Here is a 24,539-nt window from a genome sequence, read left to right on the forward strand (position 1 = left end):
TAGCCCAGTGTGCTAAACCAGCCCCTAAACATACACTCTATAAATATACACATACACACCAACACACAGACACACACACGCAGGCCGGGATTTTCGCATCCCGCCGCCGGCTTCCCCATTCTCCGGCGCCGGCGGGATCACCGCCGTGCCGGTCGGGGACAGTTGACAGCGCCCCCCCCCGGTGATTCTCCGGGCCCCGATGGGCTCAGTGGCCGACGAGTTTGGCTGAGTCCTACATTAGTGGATTACTCACCTCCCACACGGCGGGACCTGGAAGGTGAGTGTGCGGGGGCCGTCATTGAGCGGGGGGGGGGGGGGGGGGCAGGGGATTCCGACCCTGGCCTGGCCGCGATCAGGGCCTACCAATTGGCGGGCGGGCTGCTTCCATGGGGGCATACTTTACTCCGCTCCAGGTCCCTGTAGTGCTCCGCCATATTGCCCGGGGGCCAGCGCGGAGAAGGGAACCTGCGTGCATGTGTGGAAATAAGCCTGCCGTTCCGCGCATGTGCGGACTCACGCGGGCCGTTCCCCGCTGCCTGGAGCTGCGGGGACCACTCCGGCGGCAACCTAGCCCCTTAGAAAGGAGAGAATTCCTCACTTTTGGGGGCCATGGACGCTTGAGTCATTGCCACCGGTTTTCATGCCGGCGTGGGGACATAGCCCCATTATTGGAGAATCCCGCCCACAAACTTACACACTAAGACACACACAAACACTAACACCCAGACACACATGAACACATACAAGCACTAACATACATGCAGAACTAACACCACAGACACCCGCACAAACTCTCACCCACACACTAACACCCACAGACACGCTAACACTAACACACACTAACACACACAAATACATAAACACACTAACACACATGTGCACACACTAATACACACTAACATGCACACACCAGACACACACAGTAACACACACAAACAGTAACACACACTAATACGCGGCACATACACCAGGGAAATAAATCTGCTGTCCTTACCTGGTCTGGTCTACATGTGACTCCAGACCCACAACAATGTGGTTGACTCTTAAATGTTCTCTGAAAAGCCAACACACAGACACACAAACATACACACAGGCACACACACGCAGGCCGGGATTTTCGCATCCCGCCGCCGGCTTCCCCATTCTCCGGCGCCGGCGGGATCACCGCCGTGATCCACGTGAGACGTGCAATTCATAGAATCATAGGATTTACAGTGCTGTTTGGCCCATCAAATCTGCACCGGCCCTTCTCCACCCTATCCCCATAAGCCAGTAACCCCACTTAACCTTTTTTTTGGACACTAAGGCCAATTTAGCATGGCCAATCCACCTAACCCGCACATCTTTGGACTTTGGGAGGAAACTGGAGCACCAGGAGGAAACCCACACAGACACAGGGAGAATGTGCAGACTCCACACAGACAGTGACCCAAGCCGGGAATCAAACCTGTGACCCTGGAGCTGTGAAACAACTGTGCTAACCACTGAACTATCGTGCTGTCCTCAAGGGCAATTAGGGATGGACAATAAAACTGGCCTTGCCAGCGATACCCACATGTGATGAAAGAATAAAAATAATGAATTGTACAAACATTCTCGATTGTATTGAATCCATCAAAAAACCACAGGAGGAAATTTGGCTGTAAAGGCTGGAATTCAATTTGTGTAAGTGATGAATTGCCTTCTATTGATTTTGTTTTTCAGAAAGTTGAAGATGAAGCTTCAGCCTCTTCCAGGCCTGTACCCCAACACTCAAGCCAACCCACGAGCCTTCTGGCCTGGTCACATGTTGGACAAAGTGCGCATGTACCTCCCGTATGCTCAGTTAGAGCACAAAGAAGTGTTATTTAGTAGCACGCAGGGAGATGCAACACTCAGTCCCCATCAGTACCTCAATGACAAGGGTTGGCCCATCAGTGACCAAGGATATCTTACCTATGGAGACATAGAATTGAACAAACGCTACTGGCTGTGACACAGCTATTTTCTGTGGGACTAAGACTGCAGATGGCTCCTTGTATCTGTGTGACACTCAGTCATTGCTGAAACATGCCGATTCCTTATCATCGACATGAACTTGTGCCAAAAGTTATACAAAGCCTGAGTGTGGATATCAAATTTAAAAAGCCTCTGAAAATATTGAGTGAACTGGACTTTTACTTCCTTGGCTACGGCCCTTACAAATATTCTCCTTTTCAACTGAACATGCACCTGTGCAGAGTAACAGGAAATATACATCACGTTGTGACAGGAAGATATCTTAAACTAAGTAAAATGTTGTATTCACATCTGCACAATGCATTTTTTGCAAAGGTTTACCTGACCTGGTATTGGGGAATGAGCCCGGCCAGGTGGTAGATGTTTCAGTAGGGGAGCATTTCGGTAACAGTGACCACAATTCAGTAAGTTTTAAAGTACTGGTGGACAAGGATAAGAGTGGTCTGAGGATGAATATGCTAAATTGGGGGAAGGCTAATTATAACAATATTAGGCGGGAACTGAAGAACATAGATTGGGGGCGGATGTTTGAGGGCAAATCAACATCTGACATGTGGGAGGCTTTCAAGTGGCAGTTGAAAGGAATACAGGACCGGCATGTTCCTGTGAGGAAGAAAGATAAATACGGCAATTTTCGGGAACCTTGGATGACGAGTGATATTGTAGGCCTCGTCAAAAAGAAAAAGGAGGCATTTGTCAGGGCTAAAAGGCTGGGAACAGACGAAGCCTGCGTGGAATATAAGGAAAGTAGGAAGGAACTTAAGCAAGGAGTCAGGAGGGCTAGAAGGGGTCACGAAAAGTCATTGGCAAATAGGGTTAAGGAAAATCCCAAGGCTTTTTACACGTACATAAAAAGCAAGAGGGTAGCCAGGGAAAGGGTTGGCCCACTGAAGGATAGGCAAGGGAATCTATGTGTGGAGCCAGAGGAAATGGGCGAGGTACTAAATGAATACTTTGCATCAGTATTCACCAAAGAGAAGGAATTGGTAGATGTTGAGTCTGGAGAAGGGGGTGTAGATAGCCTGGTTCCCATTGTGATCCAAAAAGACGAGGTGTTGGGTGTCTTAAAAAATATTAAGGTAGATAAGTCCCCAGGGCCTGATGGGATCTACCCCAGAATACTGAAGGAGGCTGGAGAGGAAATTGCTGAGGCCTTGACAGAAATCTTTGGATCCTCGCTGTCTTCAGGGGATGTCCCGGAGGACTGGAGAATAGCCAATGTTGTTCCTCTGTTTAAGAAGGGTAGCAAGGATAATCCCGGGAACTACAGGCCGGTGAGCCTTACTTCAGTGGTAGGGAAATTACTGGAGAGAATTCTTCGAGACAGGATCTACTCCCATTTGGACCCCACTTGGTCTGGAGATATGCCCATGTCTACGGGTGGGCCCAAAGAACCCCTAATCATCTTAGCCCGGGAACGACCGTCGGGGGCTGTGCGTGTGACATCCAGAGGTGTGTACAGAACAAGCTTTGCGCAGGTCAAGGACACAGAGTGGGAATTGGAACTTGATAATTTGGTGCAGTGAGGTAATTCAGCGCAGAGTGAGAGAAGGTGTTTTTTCCCTACCGCTTTGTTCTCTTTCTTCTGGCCTGTAACTTTTAATCTGCAGGGAGAGAACCAGAGAGCATCATGGGAAGGTAAGTGATTTTTATTTTTATTACCTTTTCAAATTGTGTTTTCGGGGGGGTGGGGGGGGAACTGAAGTGACATCACAGTAAAGCTGTGATCTGATTGGTTGGTTGGGAATCTACACTAAATTTTTAAATTAAACATTATTGAATTAATAAACATAATTACTTAATTATAACTTAGAGGGGTATCTAAGCCAGAGATCGGAGAGTACTGTATTTAGCTTTCACATTTATAGTAGAAATCTAGTTCTAGGAAACAGATAGTTAACAGTAACTTTTTAAAAAAAAACTTTTTAATTTAATTTACTAATTAATTAACGCAATGTCAATTAGAGGGGTGCAGTGCTCTGACTGTGAGATGTGGCGGGTCCGGGAGGCTTCCAGCGTCCCCGATGGCTTCATCTGCAGAAGGTGCTCCTCACAGACCGCATGGTTCGGTTGGAGCAGCAGTTGGATGCACTTAGGAGCATGCAGGTGGCGGAAAGCGTCATATATAGCAGCTATATAAATGTGGTCACACCCAAGGTGCAGGCAGTCAGTGCAGGAATCCCCTGTGGTTGTTCCCCTCTCGATCAGGAATACCCCTTTGGATGCTGTCGGGGGGATAGCAGGGAAAAACAGCAGCAGCCAGAGCAGTGGCACCACGGCTGGCTCTGATGTTCAGCAGGGAGGGTCAAAGTGCAGAAGAGCAATAGTCATAGGGGACTCTATAATCGGGCACAGATAGTCGCTTCTGTGGACGTGAAAGAGACTCCAGGATTACAGGTTGAGGGAAGGACAGGATTAGCAGCTAAACGTTCCAGAATTTAGATGTTTCCGGCGGGATAGAGGGGGATGTAAAAGGGGTGGCGGAGTTGCGCTACTGGTTCGGGAGAATATCACAGCTGTACTATAGGAGGACACCTCAGAGGGCAGTGAGGCTATATGGGTAGAGATCAGGAATAAGAAGGGTTTACTACAGGCCTCCCAACAGCCAGCGTGAGATAGAGGAGCAGATAGGTAGACAGGTTTTGGAAACGAGTAAAAACAACAGGGTTGTTGTGATGGGAGACTTCACCTTCCCCAATATTGACTGGGACTCACTTAGTGCTCGGGGCTTAGATGGGGCAGAGTTTGTAAGGAGCATCTAGGAGGGCTTCTTAAAACAATATGTATCTAACAATAGTCCAACGAGGGAAAGAGCTGTACTGGACCTGGTATTGGGGAATGAGCCCGGCTAGGTGGTAGAAGTTTCAGTGGGGGAGCATTTCGGGAACAGTGACCACAATTCAGTAAGTTTTAAAGTGCTGGTGGACAAGGATAAGAGTGGTCCTAGGGTAAATGTGCTAAATTAGCGGAAGGCTAATTATAACAATATTAGGTGGGAACTAATGAACCGAGATTGGGGCGGATGTTCCAGGGTAAATCAACATCTAACATGTGGGAGGCTTTCAAATGTAATTTGAAAGGAATGCAGGACCGGCATGTTCCTGTGCGGAAGAAGGATAAATACGGCAAATTTCGGGAACCTTGGATAACGTATTGTAGGCCTTGTCAAAAAAAAAAGGAAGCATTTGTCAGGGCTATAAGGCTGGGAACAGACAAAGCCTGTGTGGAATATAAGGAAAGTAGGAAGGAACTTAAGCAAGGAGTCAGGAGGGCTAGAAGGGGGTCATGAAAAGTCATTGGTTAACAGGGTTAAGGAAAATCCCAAGGCTTTCTACACGTACATAAAAAGCAAGAGGGTAGCCAGTGAAAGGGTTGGCCAACTGATAGGCAAGGGAATCTATGTGTGGAGCCAGAGGAAATGGGCGAGGTACTAAATGAATACTTTGCATCAGTATTCACCAAAGAGGTGTTGGGCGTCTTAAAAAATATTAAGGTAGATAAGTCCCCAGGACCTGATGGGATCTACCCCAGAACACTGAAGGAGGCTGGAGAGGAAATTGCTGAGGCCTTGACAGAAATCTTTGGATCCTCACTGTTTTCAGGTGATGTCCCAGAGGACTGGCGAATAGCCAATAGAACATAGAAAAATACAGCACAGAACAGGCCCTTCGGCCCACGATGTTGTGCCGAACCTTTGTCCTAGATTAATCATAGATTATCATAGAATTTACAGTGCAGACGGAGGCCATTCGGCCCAGCGAGTCTGCACCGGCTCTTGGAAAGAGCACCCTACCCAAGGTCAACACCTCCACCCTATCCCCATAACCCAGTAACCCCACAAAACACTAAGGGCAATTTTGGACACTAAGGGCAATTTATCATGGCCAAACCACCTAACCCGCACATCTTTGGACTGTGGGAGGAAACCGGAGCACCCGGAGGAAACCCACGCAGACACGGGGAGGATGTGCAGACTCCACACAGACAGTGACCCAAGCCGGAATTGAACCTGGGACCCTGGAGCTGTGAAGCAATTGTGCTGTCCACAATGCTACTGTGCTGCCCTTAAGAACAAATTAATCTACACTATATCATTCCACCGTAATCCATGTACCTATCCAATAGCTGCTTGAAGGTCCCTAATGTTTCCGACTCAACTACTTCCACAGGCAGTGCATTCCATGCCCCCACTACTCTCTGGGTAAAGAACCTACCTCTGACATCCCGCCTATATCTTCCACCACTCACCTTAAATTTATGTCCCCTTGTAATGGTTTGTTCCACCCGGGGGAAAAGTCTCTGACTGTCTACTCTATCGATTCCCCTGATCATCTTATAAACCTCTATCAAGTTGCCCCTCATGCTTCGCCGTTCTAATGAGAAAAGGCCTAGCACCCTCAACCTTTCCTCGTAAGACCTATTCTCCATTCCAGGCAACATCCTGGTAAATCTCCTTTGCACCTTTTCCAAAGCTTCCACATCCTTCCTAAAATGAGGCGACCAGAACTGTACACAGTACTCCAAATGTGGCCTTACCAAGGTTTTGTACAGCTGCATCATCACCTCACGGCTCTTAAATTCAATCCCTCTGTTAATGAACGCTAGCACATCATAGGCCTTCTTCACAGCTCTATCCACTTGAGTGGCAACTTTCAAAGATGTATGAACATAGACCCCAAGATCTCTCTGCTCCTCCACATTGCCAAGAACTCTACCGTTAACCCTGTATTCCGCATTCATATTTGTCCTTCCAAAATGGACAACCTCACACTTTTCAGGGTTAAACTCCATCTGCCCCTTCTCCGCCAAGCTCTGCATCCTATCTATGTCTCTTTGCAGCCGGCAACAGCTCTCCTCACTATCCAGAACTCCACCAATCTTCGTATCGTCTGCAAATTTACTGACCCACCCTTCAACTCCCTCATCCAAGTCATTAATGAAAATCACAAACAACAGAGGACCCAGAACTGATCCCTGCGGTACACCACTGGTAACTGAGATCCAGGCTGAATATTTGCCATCCACCACCACTCTCTGACTTCTATCGGTTAGCCAGTTCATTATCCAACTGACCAAATTTCCCACTATCCCATGCCTCCTTACTTTCTGCATAAGCCTACCATGGGGAATCCATGTACACTACATCCACTCCTTTACCTTCATCCACATGCTTGGTCACCTCCTCAAAGAATTCAATGAGACCTACCCCTCACAAATCCGTGCTGACTATCCCTAATCAAGCAGTGTCTTTCCAGATGCTCAGAAATCCTATCCCTCAGTTCCCTTTCCATTACTTTGCCTACCACCGAAGTAAGGGTAACTGGCCTGTAATTCCCAGGGTTATCTCTATTCCCTTTTTTGAACAGGGGCACGACATTCGCCACTCTCCAATCCCCGTTACTGTGAATTTTTGTTTCCCTTCAGTTCGGATGAAATGATCAATCGAACACCAAGTTACTTTTAACATATGTTTATTTCTCGGCCGGTGCTAAAACCACTGTATCTCTGAGAGTTACAACAGTAAGCCAAAGGGTTACTGGGTTAAGATAAGTGGTAAAGCAAAAAGTGCAGAGGATACCGGAAGTCTGCAGAAGGATTTGGATAGGTTAGGTGAATGGGCTAGGGTCTGGCAGATGGAATTCAATGTTGCCAAGTGTGAGGCTATCCATTTTGGGAGGAATAACAGCAGAATGGATTATTATTTAAACGGTAAGATGTTAAAACATGCTGCTGTGCGGAGGGACCTGGGTGTGCTGGTGCACGAGTCGCAAAAAGTTGGTGTGCAGGTGCAACAGGTGATTAAGAAGGCTAATCGAGTTTTCTCTTTCATTGCTAGAGGGATGGAGTTCAAGACTAGGGAGGTTATGCTGCATTGTATAAGGTGTTGGTGAGGCCACATCTAGAGTATTGTGTTCAGTTTTGGTCTCCTTACTTGAGAAAGGACATATTGGCACTGGAGGGAGTGCAGAGGAGATTCACTAGGTTGATCCCAGAGTTGAGGGGATTAGATTATGACGAGAGGTTGAGTAGACTGGGACAGTACTCATTGGAGTTTAGAAGGATGCGGGGGGATCTTATTGTTGTCCACTTTGTTGTCCACGGTGGGGTAGGCCTCTATCCATTTACTAAATACATCAACGATAACTAACACATGCTTATATCGGGCAGCACGGTAGCCTTGTGGATAGCACAATTGCTTCACAGCTCCAGGGTCCCAGGTTCGATTCCGGCTTGGTCACTGTCTGTGCGGAGTCTGCACATCCTCCCCGTGTGTGCGTGGGTTTCCTCCGGGTGCTCCGGTTTCCTCCCACAGTCCAAAGATGTGCGGGTTAGGTGGATTGGCCATGATAAATTGCCCTTAGTGTTGGGTGGGGTTACTGGGTTATGGGGATGGGGCGGAGGCGTTGACCTTGGGTGGGGTGCTCTTTCCAAGAGCCGGTGCAGACTCGATGGGCCGAATGGCCTCCTTCTGCACTGTAAATTCTATGATAATCTATGATTATAACATTGACATCTTTCCAACTCAATGTAGTCCATCTGGAGGGTCTCAAAGGGACCTTCCGGTAACGGGGTTCTTCCCATTTCACAGGGTATTGCTTTTCCAGGGTTCCTGGCATACCAGGCAACGGCTGCTAATATTTTGCGCTATATCTTGCAGTCTCGGATGCCACCATGTTTTGAGCAGCACGTCACCTGTTGCACGTGCACCACCGCAAAGCGGACACACTCGGTGACCCAGGCTGCTAATGCGTCGGGCATACAAGTTTAGGGAGCGTTAAGGCCTGTAACAATTGGGTGACTAACTGCTTATGAGATATCTGAGCGGAGGTAAGGAATCCCCTGTTCTTCCATAATTGTCCAAAATCGTGCGTAACTCCAAAGGCACACCTGGAGTCTGTGTAAATATTTATGGTTTTGTTCTTCCCCAATACACATGCTCGAATAAGTGCAAAGAGTTCAGCCTGCTGAGCAGAAAAGGGCGTTTCAAATGCTGCTGCTTCTAGAGTTTCTCCTTGTTGATTGACTATGACAACCGTGCTTCTGGGTAAGGACTGCGGTTGCACAGCCGGATAAAGCTGAAAGGGCCTGTCGTATAGGGGGCAGCCCAGTGCTGGTGCCTGCATTAAGGCGTCTCCCCGAGCCTCCGGGCTTAACTGAAAGATTCCTGGATTATTGGTGAAAGGGGTTAGTAAGCGAGTGTCGAGGGCTATGTTAGGGATCCACTGTCGACAATAATTTACCATGCCGAGCCATTGTCGGACGTCCTTGGCCGTGGAGGGGTCTGGAAAGTGGCAGATGGGCTGCACACGGCTGGGCGATAAGGCAGACAAAAGGATGCCTAAGAACTTGACCGTGCGCTGGGCAACTAATACTTTGGCGGGAGAGACCACATATCCTAGGGTCGAGAGATAATTCAGCAACTGGGCTGTATCCTCTTTGCAACTTCTTTTCGAAGGGCTAGCCACTAGTAGATCATTGACATATTGTACCAGCATTGAGCCGCCTTTCAACTCCAATGGCTGGAGCTGCTGCTGGAGGCAATGGGAAAAGAGAGTGGGCGAGTGTATGAAGCCCTGTGGTAGCGGATCCAAGTAAACTGCTGATATTGATATGTAAAAGCAAAAAGATATTGGCTCTCAGGGTGCAAGGGGAGCGCCAAGAAGGCGTGTTGGAGGTCTATCAGGGAAAAGGTAGTAGCGTCGGCTGGGACTTGGGCTAAAATGTGTGCAGGGTTAGGGACCAATGCATGGAGGGGCTGTACAATGGCATTGATGGATCGGAGGTATATACCAGGAACCAGCTGAATCCTGTACCCGAAATGTGCATAGCCCTCTCCTCCTGTGAACCTGATTGGAGTGAGATCGCCAGGACCATGTAGGCTCACCACTCGTATTAAAGGTAAGAGAAAATAGTGGGTCGCAAAGGTCGGCGGGCGTGGGTCACGAAGGTCGGCCAGCATGGGTCGCGAAGGTCGACCGGCCTGGGTCGTGAAGGTCGGCCGGCGTCAATTGCGAAGGTTGGCTGGTTGGTAAAAATGGGTCCTCAGAAAAAAAGTTTGAAAAACACTGCTCTAGCAAACCTCCCAGCCAGAATATCAGTGCCCCTCCAGTTTAGATGCAACCCATCATTTTTGTACAGGTCACACCTGCCCCGGAAGAGATCCGAATGGTCCAGAAATCTGAAACCCTCCCTCCTACACCACCAGTTAGCCACGTATGTAGCTGCGCAATCCTCATATTTCTAACCTCACTGGCACGTGGCACAGAGAGTAATCCTGAGATGACAACCCTAGAGAGCCTGCTTTTTAGCTTACAGCTCAACTTCCTGAACTCCTTCCGCAGGACCTGATCACATTTCCTGCCTATGTCGTCAGTCCCTATATGTACTACGACCTCTGGCTGTTCATCCTCTTTTCATCTCTTTCATGTCCACAGAAGCGTCCATCTTACTGTGCCTCTTACTATAGAGTTCCCTATAACTAGCGCTCTCCTGCACTTTGCCCTCCCCTGCTGAGCAACAGAGCCAGTTGTGGTGCCACTGTTCTGGCAGGCTGTTGTTTTTCCCTGATAGGCTCAACTTAAAAACTTTTGGCGCCAATTGGAAGAAGACTCCAGCGCCATCAGCACTGTGATGCAGTTCAATAAAAACTTGGTTTCAGTGCGGGTGGCCATTTTAAGCGGCCGACTGGGTCCGCCATCTTATACCAGCAATGCGGCACACAGAGGCCATGGCAATGCCCAGCATTTGGGAAAGGATGTTCCAAGTGTGACCGTACAAATCATTTTGCGAAGTAATGTTTTTCACGTCCTACAGTGGCCAAACAGGGTCAGTCAACACAGTTAAACATAGAACAGTACAGTACAGTACAGGCCCTTCAGCCCACGATGTGTGCCGACCATTTATCCTAATCTAAAATCAACCTAACCTACACCCCCTCAATTTATTGCTGTCCATCTGCCTGTCCAAGAGTCGCTTAAATGTCCCTAATGACTCTGACTCCACCACCTCTGCTGGCAGTGCATTCCATGCACCCACCACTCTGTGTAAGGAATCGACTTCTGACATCTCCCCTATACCTTCCTCCAATCACTTTAAAATTATGTCCCCTCGTGACAGCCATTTCCACGCTGGGGAAAGTCTCTGGCTTTCACATGCCTCTCATCACCATGTACACCTCTATCAAATCACCTCTTTTCCTTCTTCGCTCCAGTGAGAAAAGCCCTAGCTCCTTCAACCTTTCTTCATAAGACATGCCCTCCAGTCCAGTCATGTTCCTGGTAAATCTCTGCTCCCTCTCCAAAGCATCCACATCCATCCTATAATGAGGCGACCAGAACTGGGCAAAATATTCCAAGTGTGGTCTAACCAGGGCTTTATAAAGCTGCAGCAAACAATTCCCCTGTTAACGAAAGCCTTCTTAACAACCTGGATGGCAACTTTGAGGGATCTATGTACAGGGAGCCCAAGATCCCTGTTCCTCCACACTTCCAAGAATCCTGTAACCTTCCAAAATGAATCCTTCACATTTATCTAGGTTGAACTCTATCTGCCACTTCTCAGCCCAGCTCTGCATTCTGTCAATGTCCTGTTGTAACCTGCAACAGCCCTCGACACTATCTACAACTCCACCAACATTTGTGTCATCGGAAAACTTACTAATCCCCCCTTCCACTTCCTCATCCAAGTCATTTATAAAAACCACAAAGAGCAGAGGTCCCAGAACAGCAATTAGCATAGTGGTTAGCACATTTGCTTCACAGCTCCAGGGTACCAGGTTCGATTCCCGGCTTGGGTCACTGTCTGTGCGGAGTCTGCACGTTCTCCCCGTGTGTGCGTGGGTTTCTCCCAGGTTCTCCGTTTTCCTCCCACAGTCCAAAGATGTGCAGGTTAGGTGGATTGGCTATGCTAAATTGCCCTTAGTCCAAAATTGCCCTTCGTGTTGGGTGGTGACTGGGTTATGGGGATAGGGTGGAGGTGTGGACTTGGGTTTTTTCCAAGAGGCGGTGCAGACTGCACTGTAAATTCTATGATCTATGAATTTACTGCACTGTAAATTCTATGATCTATGAACAGATCCCTGCAGGACACCACTGGTCACCAGGCGGAATACTTCAAGTCCCTTGAAGTTTTTCATTGATCTGATTACAACCAAGGACGCGATGAGTCCGACTATGAAAAGTGAAGACGTCTTACAGACCAGTTGTGACAATAGTGGTGATGAAGCTGACACCATCGAAGATAGATGGAAAATTCCAGTGATGAACAACACATTGATAAGCTCGACACTGGATAAGCCAACCTCCTCAGTCTGTCCGATTTGCACTAATTGCCCTTAGTGTCCAAAAAGGTGAGGTGGGGTTATGGGGATAGGGTGGAGGTGTGCGGCTTAAGTGGGTTGCTCTTAAGTGGTGCAGACTTGATGGGCCAAATGGCCTCTTTCTGCACTGTAAATTCTATGCTACTGTAATTTACTTTCAGCCTCTGTATGTGCCATCTTAGAACTTTCACACTCATCGTTGTACTGGGCAGACTGGGTGTCTTTTGTGATCACCTCGTCACTCCTGCCAAACTACCGGAAGGCATTTCATAGTAGTTCTCATATCGTTCACCATCTGAGTCTCCACTTTCCTCATTGTACTCTTGGTCGCATAATTATTACCGTAGTAATCATCTTCGGAGTCATTATCATCTGTAATTTCTCCTCCTGTAAAGTACGACATTGCACATAGAATTATGTGTTCACGCAAGTGGTTTGCCATTGTATTCCAGTGTGTTCAGCAGGATGAATGTATCACTAATCAGTTACAGCAAGGTCTCGGGGCCGAGCTGTGTAACATGGAAACGTATCCATTAATTTCCTAAAACTGCGCACGCAAACGCTGAGCTAGGTTTGATAGGCACCAGCCATTCTTAAGTAATGTCCAATGTTTAATTAATAAATCATCCTCTAAGTAACGGACACCAAACCAGGAGGTCTCAGCTGAGAATTAGAAACCAATGAGTAAATGAGGGGTTAAACCAGAGATAAGAATTCCCTTATAAATAGGACCTCGTGGTCAAGGTTCCCGAATTCTTGAATTATCTATTTATTTGTTTGTGTTTCAGTGATTTCTTTATGTTTTTTGATTTTGCCATGTGTTCGACCTTTTTATGTATTGTTTTATATTTCATTTCTGAGTTTTGATTCAGTTCTTATTCAAGTATATGCAAGTGAATAATTAGCAATAAAGTCGTATTTTTGACACCTCCAATCAACGTCCATATTGACTCTTATTAGAAGGTAAAATAAGAACCCCAACAATGTCCATATAAATAATACATACAGATATTCCCCTCCTCAGTACTCGAATTACATCTTTGAAAATGAACAATCAGCTACACCAGGTATGACCTACAAATCTATCCTGACACTCGCAACCTGACTGTTCATGTCATCTGAAATTAAACACACATATTAATTATTGTTGAAAGCTTTATTTATACAGCAGACCCTGCTCGGAGGGCAGTCTGATACTTCCCAGTCATTTCCTTGGGTAAAGGCACCAGACCTGGGCAGGGAACCTGCCCTTCCACTTCACACATGCATTCTCGTAGGCAATACTTCTTGGGCCCAAAGTGTGCAGGATGTGAATGTTTGTTCTGTGTTTGCTCATTTACTTCCAGTAACTCTCTGTGAGACAACACAAGATATCATCAGCAGTGAGTCACCATTTACATTGTAAAAATCAACACCTTAACATCAGCCGGTCCTGTCCTATCATGTACAAAATACTTGTTAAAATTCTTTCATAGGATGTGGGCATCGCTGGCTAGGTCACCATTTATTAACAAAGAACAATACAGCACCGGAACAGGCCCTTCGATCCTCCAAGCCTGCGCCGATCATGTGTCCTATCTAGACCAACTGCCTGTATCTTAAAGGTCGCTAATGTATCTGCCTCAACCACCTCACTTGGCAGTGGATTCCAGGCTACCACCACCATCTGTGTAAAATACTTCCCCCGCACATCTCCACCTGAACTTGTTCCCCCTTGCAATTTTCAATTCTGCCCTGGGGAAAAAGCCTCAAACTGTTCATCCTATCTATTCCCCTAATAATTTTATAAACTATCAGTGTCATGTGAGAGTACCTTTAAGAAATGGGCGTGTATATAAGTATCTGTAGTGAGAGTACCTTTAAGAAATGGGTGTTTATTACTGCAGTGATGTCAGAGAGTGGGTGGGCTGTCAGCTTTCTACTTTCGCTTTAGGCTGTTTGCTGCAGGGTGTGTTTTAGTTTCATTTTCAGAGCTGGATAGCTGCAGTCATAACCAGAAGGTGTATGAATCTATCTCTGTAATCTAAAGACTGTAAATCGATCCTGGTGATTTAAAACTAATAACAGTTATGACTTTAACCTGATCTGCTTCTGTTAGAGATGTTTTTTTAAGTTGTATGGATGTTAAAAGGAAAGTTTAAAGGATTACTTAGTGTTATATTCTTTGGGGGTTGTATTTGAATTAATGGTTGCTAAGATGTTCACTATGTTTTAAAAAGGTTAACTTGAGTTCATAGAATAAACATTGTTTTGCTTTAAAAAATACTTTTCCATTTCTGCTGTACCACACCTGTAGAATGGGCCGTGTGCTCCCCATATATTAAAAGTTGTGGGTCAGGTGAACTCCATGATACCCTTTGGGGTTCTCTAAACCCTGGCCCATAACAAATTGGGGGCTCGAGGGGGATAAAAGTCTATCTACTGGATTGGCTTAGTGGGCAGCACGGTAGCATTGTGGGGCAGCACGGTAGCATTGTGGATAGCACAATTGCTTCACAGCTCCAGGGTCCCTGGTTCGATTCCCGGCTTGGGTCACTGTCTGTGCGGAATCTGCACATTCTCCCCGTGTCTGCGTGAGTTTCCTCCGGGTGCTCCGGTTTCCTCCCACAGTCCAAAGATGTGCGGGTTGGATGGATTGGCCATGCTAAATTTCCCATAGTGTCCAAAATTGCACTTAGTGTTGGGTGGGGTTACTGGGTTATGGGGATGTGGGCCTTGGGTAGGGTGCTCTTTCCAAGAGCCGATGCAGACTCGATGGGCCGAATGGCCTCCTTCTGCACTGTATGGCCTCCTTCTGCACTGTAAATTCTATCTATCTATGAAACGTAAAGACAGTGAGCATATTGTGGGTGCTTTTCAGGTGTGGTATTCTAGTTTCAGTGGAGAGTGTGTTGTGGACAATGGCTTTTTCAGAGGCTCTGAAGTTTTTGGGGACAGAGACTAAAAGCAGACTGTTAGATTTTGCAAAAACTTTGCAGCTAACATTGCCTGACAAAATGCGAAAAGATGACATCATATGGGTTCATAAAGTTAGAACGGATTAAGTTTGTGTTAAGGGGTTCGGCTCAGGGGTTCACCAGGCGGTGGCAACCGTTCGTCGACTACCTCACAGAAAGATAGAGGGAATGGAAAAGAAGTAGATAACAGCAGCAACCCGGGGGGGGGGGATTGGACGGACTCTCAGGGATGTTATTGTATATGTATAGGTATTTGGTTTATGTAATTGCATATTGGATTGTTGGACTGTAATTTTGGAGAGTATTTATTTTGGACAAGGCAGTTGTCATTTAGTTTTGTTTTTCTTTTGTTTTTGTTTATATATAAATTATTTATTTATTTGTTTAAAACTGGCCACGGCTATTTATAGCTTTATTGTTGTGTAAAAGAAACACTACGTATTGTTATGTTTGGCCAAAAAACTCGAATAAAATATATATTTTTAAAAATGATGGAGGACCGACCCCCTATCGCTATGGATGTAGGTGGGGAAACCGAATAGGGTAAAGATGACTTTAATGACGGTGGCAGCCGTCATGTCGGGGATTAGATGGCGAAAGGGAGTACTCATCAATCACGTTTAAGAAATACGAGTTGCTGGCGGTGGAGGGAAGGGGCCCTTTGAAATCCACGCTGAGGCATTCAAAGGGGCAGGAAGCCTTCACCAGGTGCGCTTTCTCTGGCCTGTAGAAGTGCGGCTTGCACTCCGCGCAGATTTGGCAGTTTCAGGTTACGGCCCTGACCTCCTCGATGGAGTAGGGCAGATTGCGAGTTTTAACAAAGTGGAAGAACCGGATGACCCCCGGGTGGCAGAGGTCGTCGTGGAGGGTCCGGAGTCGGTCTACTTGTACACTGGAACAGGTGACACTGGGACAGGGCATCAGGAGGCTTGTTGAGCTTCCCGGATGATACAAGATCTCATAATTCTAGGTGGAGATCTTATCATTCTTAATTTTGCCCCGATGTGCATCGTCAAACATGAAGGCTTCCGACCGTTGGTCAGTGAGGAGAGTGAATCTCCTGCCGGCCAGGTAATGCCTCCAATGCCACACAGCTTCGACGATGGCTTGGGCCTCATTCTCGACGGAGGAATGGCGGATTTCTGAGGCGTGGAGGGTGCGTGAAAAGAAGGCCACAGGTCTGCCCGCCTGATTGAGGGTGGCAGCTAGAGCTATGTCTGATGCATCGCTCTCGACCTGGAAGGGGAGGGACTCATCGATTGCGTGCACCGTCGCCCTGGCGATGTCTGCTTTGATGCGACTGAAAACCTGGCGGGCCTCTGCCGATAGGGGAAAAACCGTGGACTGGATTAGTTGGTGGGCCTTGTCCGCATAATTGGGGACCCACTGGGCGTAATAAGCCTAGGGCAACGTTTCAGGGCCTTGGGGCAGTGGGGGATGGAAACTCCATGAGGGGGCGCATGCGTTCGGGATCTGGGCCTATGACTCCATCATGCACTACGTAGCCAAGGATGGCTAAACATGCATTTGTCCTTGTTATAGGTTAAGGATTTTTACGGTATGGAGGAATTTGCGGAGGTTGGTGTCGTGGCCGCAGATGGTGACATTGTCGAGGTACGGGAATGTGGCCCGTAGACCGTACCGGTCAACCATTCGGTCCATCTCACGTTGGGAGATCGAGACCCCATTTGTGACACCAAAGGGACCCCATAGCTTTCTAAGCCAAGGAAGAGCCGCCCATCTGCTTCGAGTGTACTTGCGGTCGTCCGGGTGAATGGGGAGCTGGTGGTCGGCTGGTGGAAAAAAACTTTGTATTGCGCTATCTGGTTGACCATTTCAGATATGCGGGGGAGAGGGCATGCGTCGAGCTGCGTAGGCCTGTTGATGGTCTGACTGTAGTCTATGACCATTCTATGTTTCTCCCTGGTCTTTGAGCTCTCCGGGCGCCTTTGCTGGCCTCGATAATGCCTTCCTTTAGTAACCGTTGAACCTCCGACCTAATGAAGGTCCGGTCCTGGGCACTGTACCGTCTGCTCCTGGTGGCGGCGGGTTTGCAATCGGGGGTAAAGTTTGCAAACAGGGAAGGCGGGTTGACCTTGAGGGTCGCGAGGCCGCAGACTATGAGGGAGGGTATGGGGCCGCCTAATTTGAACATTAAACTTGGCAGGTTACACTGGAAGTCCAGTCCCAGGAGTGTGGCAGCGGTCCCACCCACGAGATGGGGGAGGACGTAGAGTCGGATGTTATTGAACTCCACGCCCTGTTCCGTGAAGTTGGCTATGCAGTACCCCACAGAGTGGGATCCAGAGGCCAGGGAGATCTTTTGTTTCATTGGGTGTACAGCGAAGGAGCAGTGTCACACCGTATTGGGATGGATGAAGCTCTCCATGCTCCCAGAGTCAATCAGGCAGGATGTCTTGTGCCCGTTGATGAGTACCGACGTCGTAGCGATTCAAAGCGTTCGGGGCCAAGACTGGTCCAGTGTCACTGAGGCAAGTTGTGGCAGAAGCTGAGAGATCTCGTCGGGCGATTACACGGCCACCCGAGTCGGGGTCCTGAGACATCTTCCAAGATGGCATCCCCCGTGAATCGCACGTGGCCGACGGGGAGAGGAATGGCAGCGGGCCCGGTTCGCCTGTGGAGACAGCGACAGCCGACCAATACGAGGTGCCCCTTCTTCCCGCAACCCTTGCAGAATGCGGATCGGGCCGGGCAGCATTGCCGGGGGTGTTTGTTTTGCCCGCAAAAATAGCATCGCCCCCCCCCCGGGGTTTCCTGGCTGCCGCACTGCACAAGCTTGTGGGGAATTTAGGGATGCTGTGGAATCAGCCGCGGGTGGGGTCCACCCTGTCCATGCGGGTACCGCACGGTCGAGAACGTAGGCCTGGGCGTTGTGGGAGGCTACATCTAGGGAGTGCTCAAGTTTCCGTGCCTCTTTAAATCCTAGCATGTCGTTTTCCAGCAGTCGCTGGTGGATTTTAGAGGACAGCAATGTAGAAATAAAACGGATATATCAGAAAGCATATATGGAACAGGAATCTGAGAGTATACCAGAGTGTTATTACCGTAAAAATGATGTCTTGATGAGAAAATGGAGACGTGTACATATGCAGGTGGATGGAAAGTGGGCAGAAGTTCATCAAGTAGTATTGCCAGTATAGAAAGGAGGTGTTGCGAGTTGCACATGAGGTACCAACGGGAGGTCATTTGGGAATAAGGAAAACTAACCCTAAAATACAAAAACATTTTTATTGGCCTGGACTAGATGTAGTTAAATTTTGTCAATCATACCCATTCCAGCATTAGAGGAACCTTTTACACGGGTCCTAATTGATTCAATAGGACCGCTTCCTAAAACGAAAAGTGGGAATCAGTATCTTTTGACGATAATGGATGTCTACTAGGATTCCAGAGGCCATTCCAGTACGTAATATTACAGCTAAAAAGATTGTGGAGGAGTTACTTAAATTACTAGATATGGACGACCCACAGAAATACAATTGGATCAAGGATCAAATTTTACCTCGAGGTTATTCAAAGAAGTTAAGGATAGCTTAGGAATAAAACAATTTTAATCCACTGCGTACCATCCAGAATTGCAGGGAGCTTAGAAAGGTGGCATGAGACATTAAAGACAATGTTGAGGGCTTATTGTCAAGATTATCCAGAGGATTGGGATAAAGGAATTCCATTCGTACTGTTTGCAATTAGGGATGCACCTAATGAGCCAACCAAATTTAGTCCTTTTGAACTAATTTTTGGTCATGAGGTAAGAGGACCACTTAAATTGATTAAGGAAAAATTGGTGAGTGAGAAATCAGAAATTACATTATTGTATTACGTGTCAAATTTAGGGAACGATTAAATAGAGCAGGTGAATTGGCTAGACAACATTTAAAAGTTGCACAAAATGTGATGAAACGGGTAGCGGACAAGAAATCCAAAGTTCGTAGTTTTGCCTGTGGAGATAAAGTTTTAGGGTTGTTACCAGTGGTAGGGGAACCTTTAAAAGCAAGGTTTTGTGGACCTTATCAGATTGAAAGGAAATTAAGTGAGGTGGCCAGTACCTTTATCCGAAAGGGCGAAGGAGATTTCAGCTTTTGTGACTCCAGATGGTATATACCAATTCAAAGTTATGCCATTTGGCATGAAAAACGCCCCAGCCACATTTCAACGGTTAACTAACAAAGTTGTTTCAGGATTACCCAATCATGCGGTATATATCGATGATCTGGTAATTTTCATCCAGACATGGAAAGAACATTTAAAACATCTGATGGAGTTATTTGATCGACTTCAGGAGGCGGGTTTGGTGATAAACCAAGCCAAAAGTGAATTTGAAAAAGGCCAAGGCACTTTCCTTGGCCATACAATCGGACAGGGTCGAATGGTCACACATGATGTGAAACCAACAGTTATTGAGGAGTTTTCAATACCCTCAAGACGAAGGGAAATAATGCGATTTCTTGGCGTGAGCGTATTTGATCGAACATTTGTGCAAAGGTTTTGTAGCGTGATTGATGGACACTGATGGACTTGCTGAAGACACGTCAAGAATTGCAGTGGACAGCGGACTTTCAACGGTCATTTTCAACGGACTGCCTGAAAGCTGTGATCACTAATGCTCATGTGTTGTAGAATTGCAAGGGATTCTGTGATCAAATTGAACTAAAGTATTTGACTTTGAAGAGAAATGGCGAAGCGTAGAGAAATGGATGGATTGTGCAAGAACCTTCTTGTTCAAAAAGACTGTGAATCAAGAAGGATTTCAGTTCATAGACAGAATCATAGAAGTTTACAGCATGGAAACAGGCCCTTCGGCCCAACCAGTCCATGCCACCCAGTTTTTACCATTAAGCTAGTCCCAGTTGCCCGCACTTGGCCCATAACCATACTCATAGAATTTAGAGGCAGAAGGAGGCCATTCGGCCCATCGAGTCAGCACCGGCTCTTGGAAAGACCAACCTACCCATGGTCCACACCTCCATAACCCAACCCAACACTATGGGCAATTTTGGACATGAAGGGCAATTTAGCATGGCCAATCCACCTAACCTTATGGCTTATTTTATGGCCTTGTTAATCTGTGTTGTTATTTTTGGTGATTTGTAAAGTATCCTTCTTTGATTAAAATCATATTTGGAGTTGTTCTCGATCTTGGGAAAAAAATTACTTCAGCAGAGTGGGAGCAGAGAATTGGAGGGTGCATTTGAAGGTAGGGAATATACAGTGAATGGTAGAACCCTCAAGAATATTGACAGTCAGAGAGATCTAGGTGTACAGTTCCACAGGTCACTGAAAGGGGCAACACAGGTGGAGAAGGTAGATCGAAGGCATACGGCATGCTTGCTTTCATTGGCCGGGGCATTGAGTATAAAAATTGGCAAGTCATGCTGCAGCTGTGTAGAACCTTAGTTAGGTCACACTTGGAGTGTTCAGTTCTGGTCGCCACACTACCAGAAGGATGTGGAGGCTTTGGAGAGGGTGCAGAAGAAATTTACCAGGATGTTGCCTGGTATGGATGGCATTAGCTATGAGGAGGTTGAATAAACTCGGTTTGTTCTCACTGGAACGACGGAGATTGAGGCGCCTGATAGAGGTCTACAAAATTATTAGGGATATTATTAGGGATATTATAAGTGGATTGTCAGAGGCTTTTCCCATGGTAGAGGGTCAGGGGTCTACTAGGGGTCAATTAAGGTGCGAGGGGCAAGATTTAGAGGAGATGTACGAGGCACGTTTTTTACACAGAGGGTAGTGGGTGCCTGGAACTCGCTGCCGGAGGAGGTGGTGGAAGCAGGGACGATTGTGATGTTTAAGGGGCATCTTGACAAATACATGAATAGGATTTGTAATAGAGGGATACAGACCCCAGAAGTGCAGAAGATTTTAGTTTAGACAGGCATAGGCTTGGAATGCCGAAGGCCTGTTCCTGTGCTGTACTTATCTTTGTACAAGTATGAACTTGGGGAGAGGAAAGCATATATGAATGAACCTAAGAAATGTCTGGTCAAAAGAGAATTTTGTACTGTGGCTATATCCACTACAGACAAACAGATAGATTTTGACATGGGATCCCGTAATGTGCTAATCCAGCAGACAAAAACTGAACATTGTACACCGACAGTACAAACACATAAAAACAAAGCTCACTGGCTCTTTCCCAGGATTGCCTTCATGTGTTCAACAATTTCTTTGTGGTTCTTTCTTTCTACGTCAACCAAGACCTGTTCCCCATCATCTAGGGAGAAATGGCAACAGCACAAATTTGAACATAATATTGAAACAGTCTGACCAAGCACATCGTGTGCCAAGCCTCCTGTGTGCCCCCCCCACACCCCCACACCCCCACCCCACACCGCCGTCACACCACCCAGGGGATGATCTAGCTTCATTGCTGAGACACTCTGATCATTTGTCCCCTCACATCCCTCTCAGACAACTTGACCACCCTCAGCCCGTAATCCACATGACGTGTCACTGAAACCCAGGGTTGGTCAAACTGCCTCAGTGTAATAACAGAAACTTTATATATAACATTTATATATAACAGAAATATGAGAAAACGTACCCAAATAAAACCTGAGGAATGGTGATGGTGTCAGGTTTTTGAACATAACAATTTGAACCCAGGGATTCTGGTGCTGGATCTGGGGAATGTTGAAGAAAACAAACTTTCTGCAAAGAAACAAATGGAAACAGATAAGTGTGGCAAATTTAAATGGCTGGGATGGAACATTTAAATTGTGAAGAGTGGATAGGCTTGGATTATTTTCGCTGGGGCAGAGCAGACTGAGGATCCACTGAATTAGACATCTCAGACAGTCCCCGTGGTAACAGGGCCCCCTCCCCCAGTCTCTCTGGTGATAGGAGTCCGTCCTCATCGCTGACCTTGCTCCGTCGCTTCTCTCCCCATGCGTGTTGTAATTCACCGTCAGGATCTTCACGGAGTCTTTCAACAGCACCCCGCCGCTCCGCAGGAACTCCAGAGTCCGCCGAATGGGGAATCGACCCTTCATCGGCATGGCGACCACTGCGGCTACCTATCGCGCACGCGCATTCTCACCACATCCCACCTCGCACCGCGCCTGTTGGAGAGGGGGAGGGGAGGGGAGAGGAGGAGGGGGAGGGGAGAGGAGGAGGAGGGGGGGAGGGGAGAGGAGGAGGAGGGGGGGAGGGGAGAGGAGGAGGAGGGAGGGAGGGAGAGGAGGAGGAGGGAGGGAGAGGAGGAGGAGGGAGGGAGGGAGAGGAGGAGGAGGGAGGGAGGGAGAGGAGGAGGAGGGAGGGAGAGGAGGAGGAGGGAGGGAGAGGAGGAGGAGGGAGGGAGAGGAGGAGGAGGGAGGGAGGGAGAGGAGGAGGGAGGGAGGGAGAGGAGGAGGAGGAGGGAGGGAGAGGGAGGAGGAGGGAGGGAGGGAGAGGAGGAGGAGGGAGGGAGGGAGAGGAGGAGGAGGGAGGGAGGGAGAGGAGGAGGAGGAGGGAGGGAGAGGAGGAGGAGGGAGGGAGGGAGAGGAGGAGGAGGGAGGAGGGAGAGGAGGAGGAGGGAGGGAGGGAGAGGAGGAGGAGGAGGGAGGGAGGGAGAGGAGGAGGAGAGGAGGAGGAGGAGGGAAGGAGAGGAGGAGGAGGGAGGGAAGGAGAGGAGGAGGAGGGAGGGAGGGAGAGGAGGGAGGGAGGGAGGGAGGGAGAGGAGGGAGGGAGGGAGGGAGAGGAGGGAGGGAGAGGAGGGAGGGAGAGGAGGGAGGGAGGGAGAGGAGGGAGGGAGGGAGAGGAGGGAGGGAGAGGAGGAGGGAGGGAGAGGAGGGAGGGAGAGGAGGGAGGGAGGGAGAGGAGGGAGGGAGGGAGAGAGGGAGGGAGGGAGAGGAGGGAGGGAGAGGAGAGGAGGGAGGGAGGGAGAGGAGGGAGGGAGAGGAGGGAGGGAGGGAGGGAGAGGAGGGAGGGAGGGAGGAGAGGAGGGAGGGAGGAGAGGAGGGAGAGAGGAGGGAGGGAGGGAGGGAGGAGGGAGGGAGGAGAGGGAGGGAGGGAGGAGGAGAGGGAGGGAGGGAGGGAGAGAGGAGGGGAGGGAGGAGAGGAGGGAGGAGGGAGGGAGAGGGAGGGAGGGAGGGAGGGAGAGGAGGGAGGGAGGGAGGGAGAGGAGGGAGGGAGGGAGAGGAGGGAGGGAGGGAGAGGAGGGAGGAGGAGGGAGGGAGGGAGGGAGGGAGAGGAGGGGAGGGAGGGAGAGGAGGGAGGGAGGGAGAGGAGGGAGGGAGGGAGAGGAGGGAGGGAGGGAGAGGAGGGAGGGAGGAGGGAGGGAGGGAGGGAGGGAGGGAGGGAGAGGAGGGAGGGAGGGAGGGAGGAGGGAGGGAGGGAGAGGAGGGAGGGAGAGGAGGGAGGAGAGAGGAGGGAGAGGAGGGAGGGAGAGGAGGGAGGGAGGGAGGGAGAGGAGGGAGGGAGGGAGAGGGAGGGAGGGAGAGGAGGGAGGGAGAGGAGGGAGGGAGAGGAGGGAGGGAGGGAGGGAGGGAGGGGAGGGAGGGAGGGAGGGGAGGGAGGGAGGGAGGGGAGGGAGGAGGGAGGGGAGGGAGGGAGGAAGGAGGGAGGGAGGGAGGGAGGGAGGGAGGGGAGGGAGGGGAGGGGAGGGGAGGGAGGGGAGGGAGGGGAGGGGAGGGGAGGGGAGGGAGGGAGGGGAGGGGAGGGAGGGAGGGAGGGGGGGGAGGGAGGGAGGGAGGGAGGGAGGGAGGGAGGAGGGAGGGGAGGGAGGGGAGGGGAGGGAGGGAGGGAGGGAGGGAGGGGAGGGAGAGGAGGAGGGAGGAGGGAGGGAGGGAGGGAGGGAGGGAGGGAGGGAGGGAGGGAGGGAGGGGAGGAGGGAGGGAGGGAGGGAGGGAGGGAGGGAGGGAGGGAGGGAGGGAGGGAGGGAGAGGAGGGAGGGAGGGAGGGAGAGGAGGGAGGGAGGGAGGGAGGGAGGGAGGGAGAGGGAGGGAGGGTGGGAGTGGAGGGAGGGAGGGAGAGGAGGGAGGGAGGGAGAGGAGGGAGGGAGGGAGGGGAGGGAGGGTGGGAGGAGGGAGGGAGGGGGGAGGGAGGGAGGGGAGAGGAGGGAGGGGAGGGAGGAGGGAGGGGAGAGGAGGGAGAGGAGGGAGGGAGGGAGGGGAGGGGGGAGGAGGGAGGAGGGGAGGAGGGAGTGGGTGGAGGGAGGAGGAGGGAGGGAGAGGAGGAGGAGGGAGGGAGGGGAGGAGGGAGGAGGTGGAGGAGGAGGGAGGGGAGGAGGAGGGAGGGGAGGAGGAGGGAGGGAGGGGAGG

At 49.3% G+C, this 24,539-nt stretch overlaps 2 protein-coding genes across 4 annotated transcripts in view; one reads left to right on the forward strand and one right to left on the reverse strand.

Annotated features, from left to right (window-relative positions):
- Positions 1–2,139, forward strand: part of efcab12 (EF-hand calcium binding domain 12) — a 226,859-nt gene extending 224,720 nt beyond the window's left edge. For all 3 annotated transcript variants that reach the window (XM_072471972.1, XM_072471973.1, XM_072471971.1), the window contains one exon: positions 1,705–2,139. In XM_072471972.1, the coding sequence (XP_072328073.1) occupies positions 1,705–1,975 (271 nt within the window). In that variant the 3' untranslated portion in view covers positions 1,976–2,139. The remainder of the gene's footprint in view (positions 1–1,704) is intronic.
- Positions 2,140–13,457: 11,318 nt separating this feature from the next.
- mrps25 (mitochondrial ribosomal protein S25) lies at positions 13,458–22,351 on the reverse strand. The gene is made up of 4 exons (XM_072471975.1): positions 22,165–22,351; positions 21,845–21,951; positions 21,427–21,514; positions 13,458–13,669 (listed from the first exon to the last, which is right to left on the reverse strand). Exons 1-4 carry the CDS (start codon positions 22,296–22,298, stop codon positions 13,477–13,479), a joined length of 522 nt encoding a protein of 173 aa, XP_072328076.1. The 5' UTR covers positions 22,299–22,351; the 3' UTR covers positions 13,458–13,476.
- Between the last annotated feature and the right edge of the window lie 2,188 nt (positions 22,352–24,539).

This window comes from Scyliorhinus torazame, chromosome 13, assembly GCF_047496885.1.
Source record: "Scyliorhinus torazame isolate Kashiwa2021f chromosome 13, sScyTor2.1, whole genome shotgun sequence".
NCBI classification, from domain to species: domain Eukaryota; kingdom Metazoa; phylum Chordata; class Chondrichthyes; order Carcharhiniformes; family Scyliorhinidae; genus Scyliorhinus; species Scyliorhinus torazame.

Coding starts and splice junctions, on each gene's coding strand:
- mrps25 (XM_072471975.1), bottom strand. CDS start 22,298: ATGCCGATGAAGGGTCGATTCCCCATTCGGCGGACTCTGGAGTTCCTG. Junction 21,952..22,164: donor GAGAGAAGCGACGGAGCAAG/GTCAGCGATGAG, acceptor GTTTCTTTGCAG/AAAGTTTGTTTTCTTCAACA. Junction 13,670..21,426: donor GCAATCCTGGGAAAGAGCCA/GTGAGCTTTGTT, acceptor GTTGTCTCACAG/AGAGTTACTGGAAGTAAATG.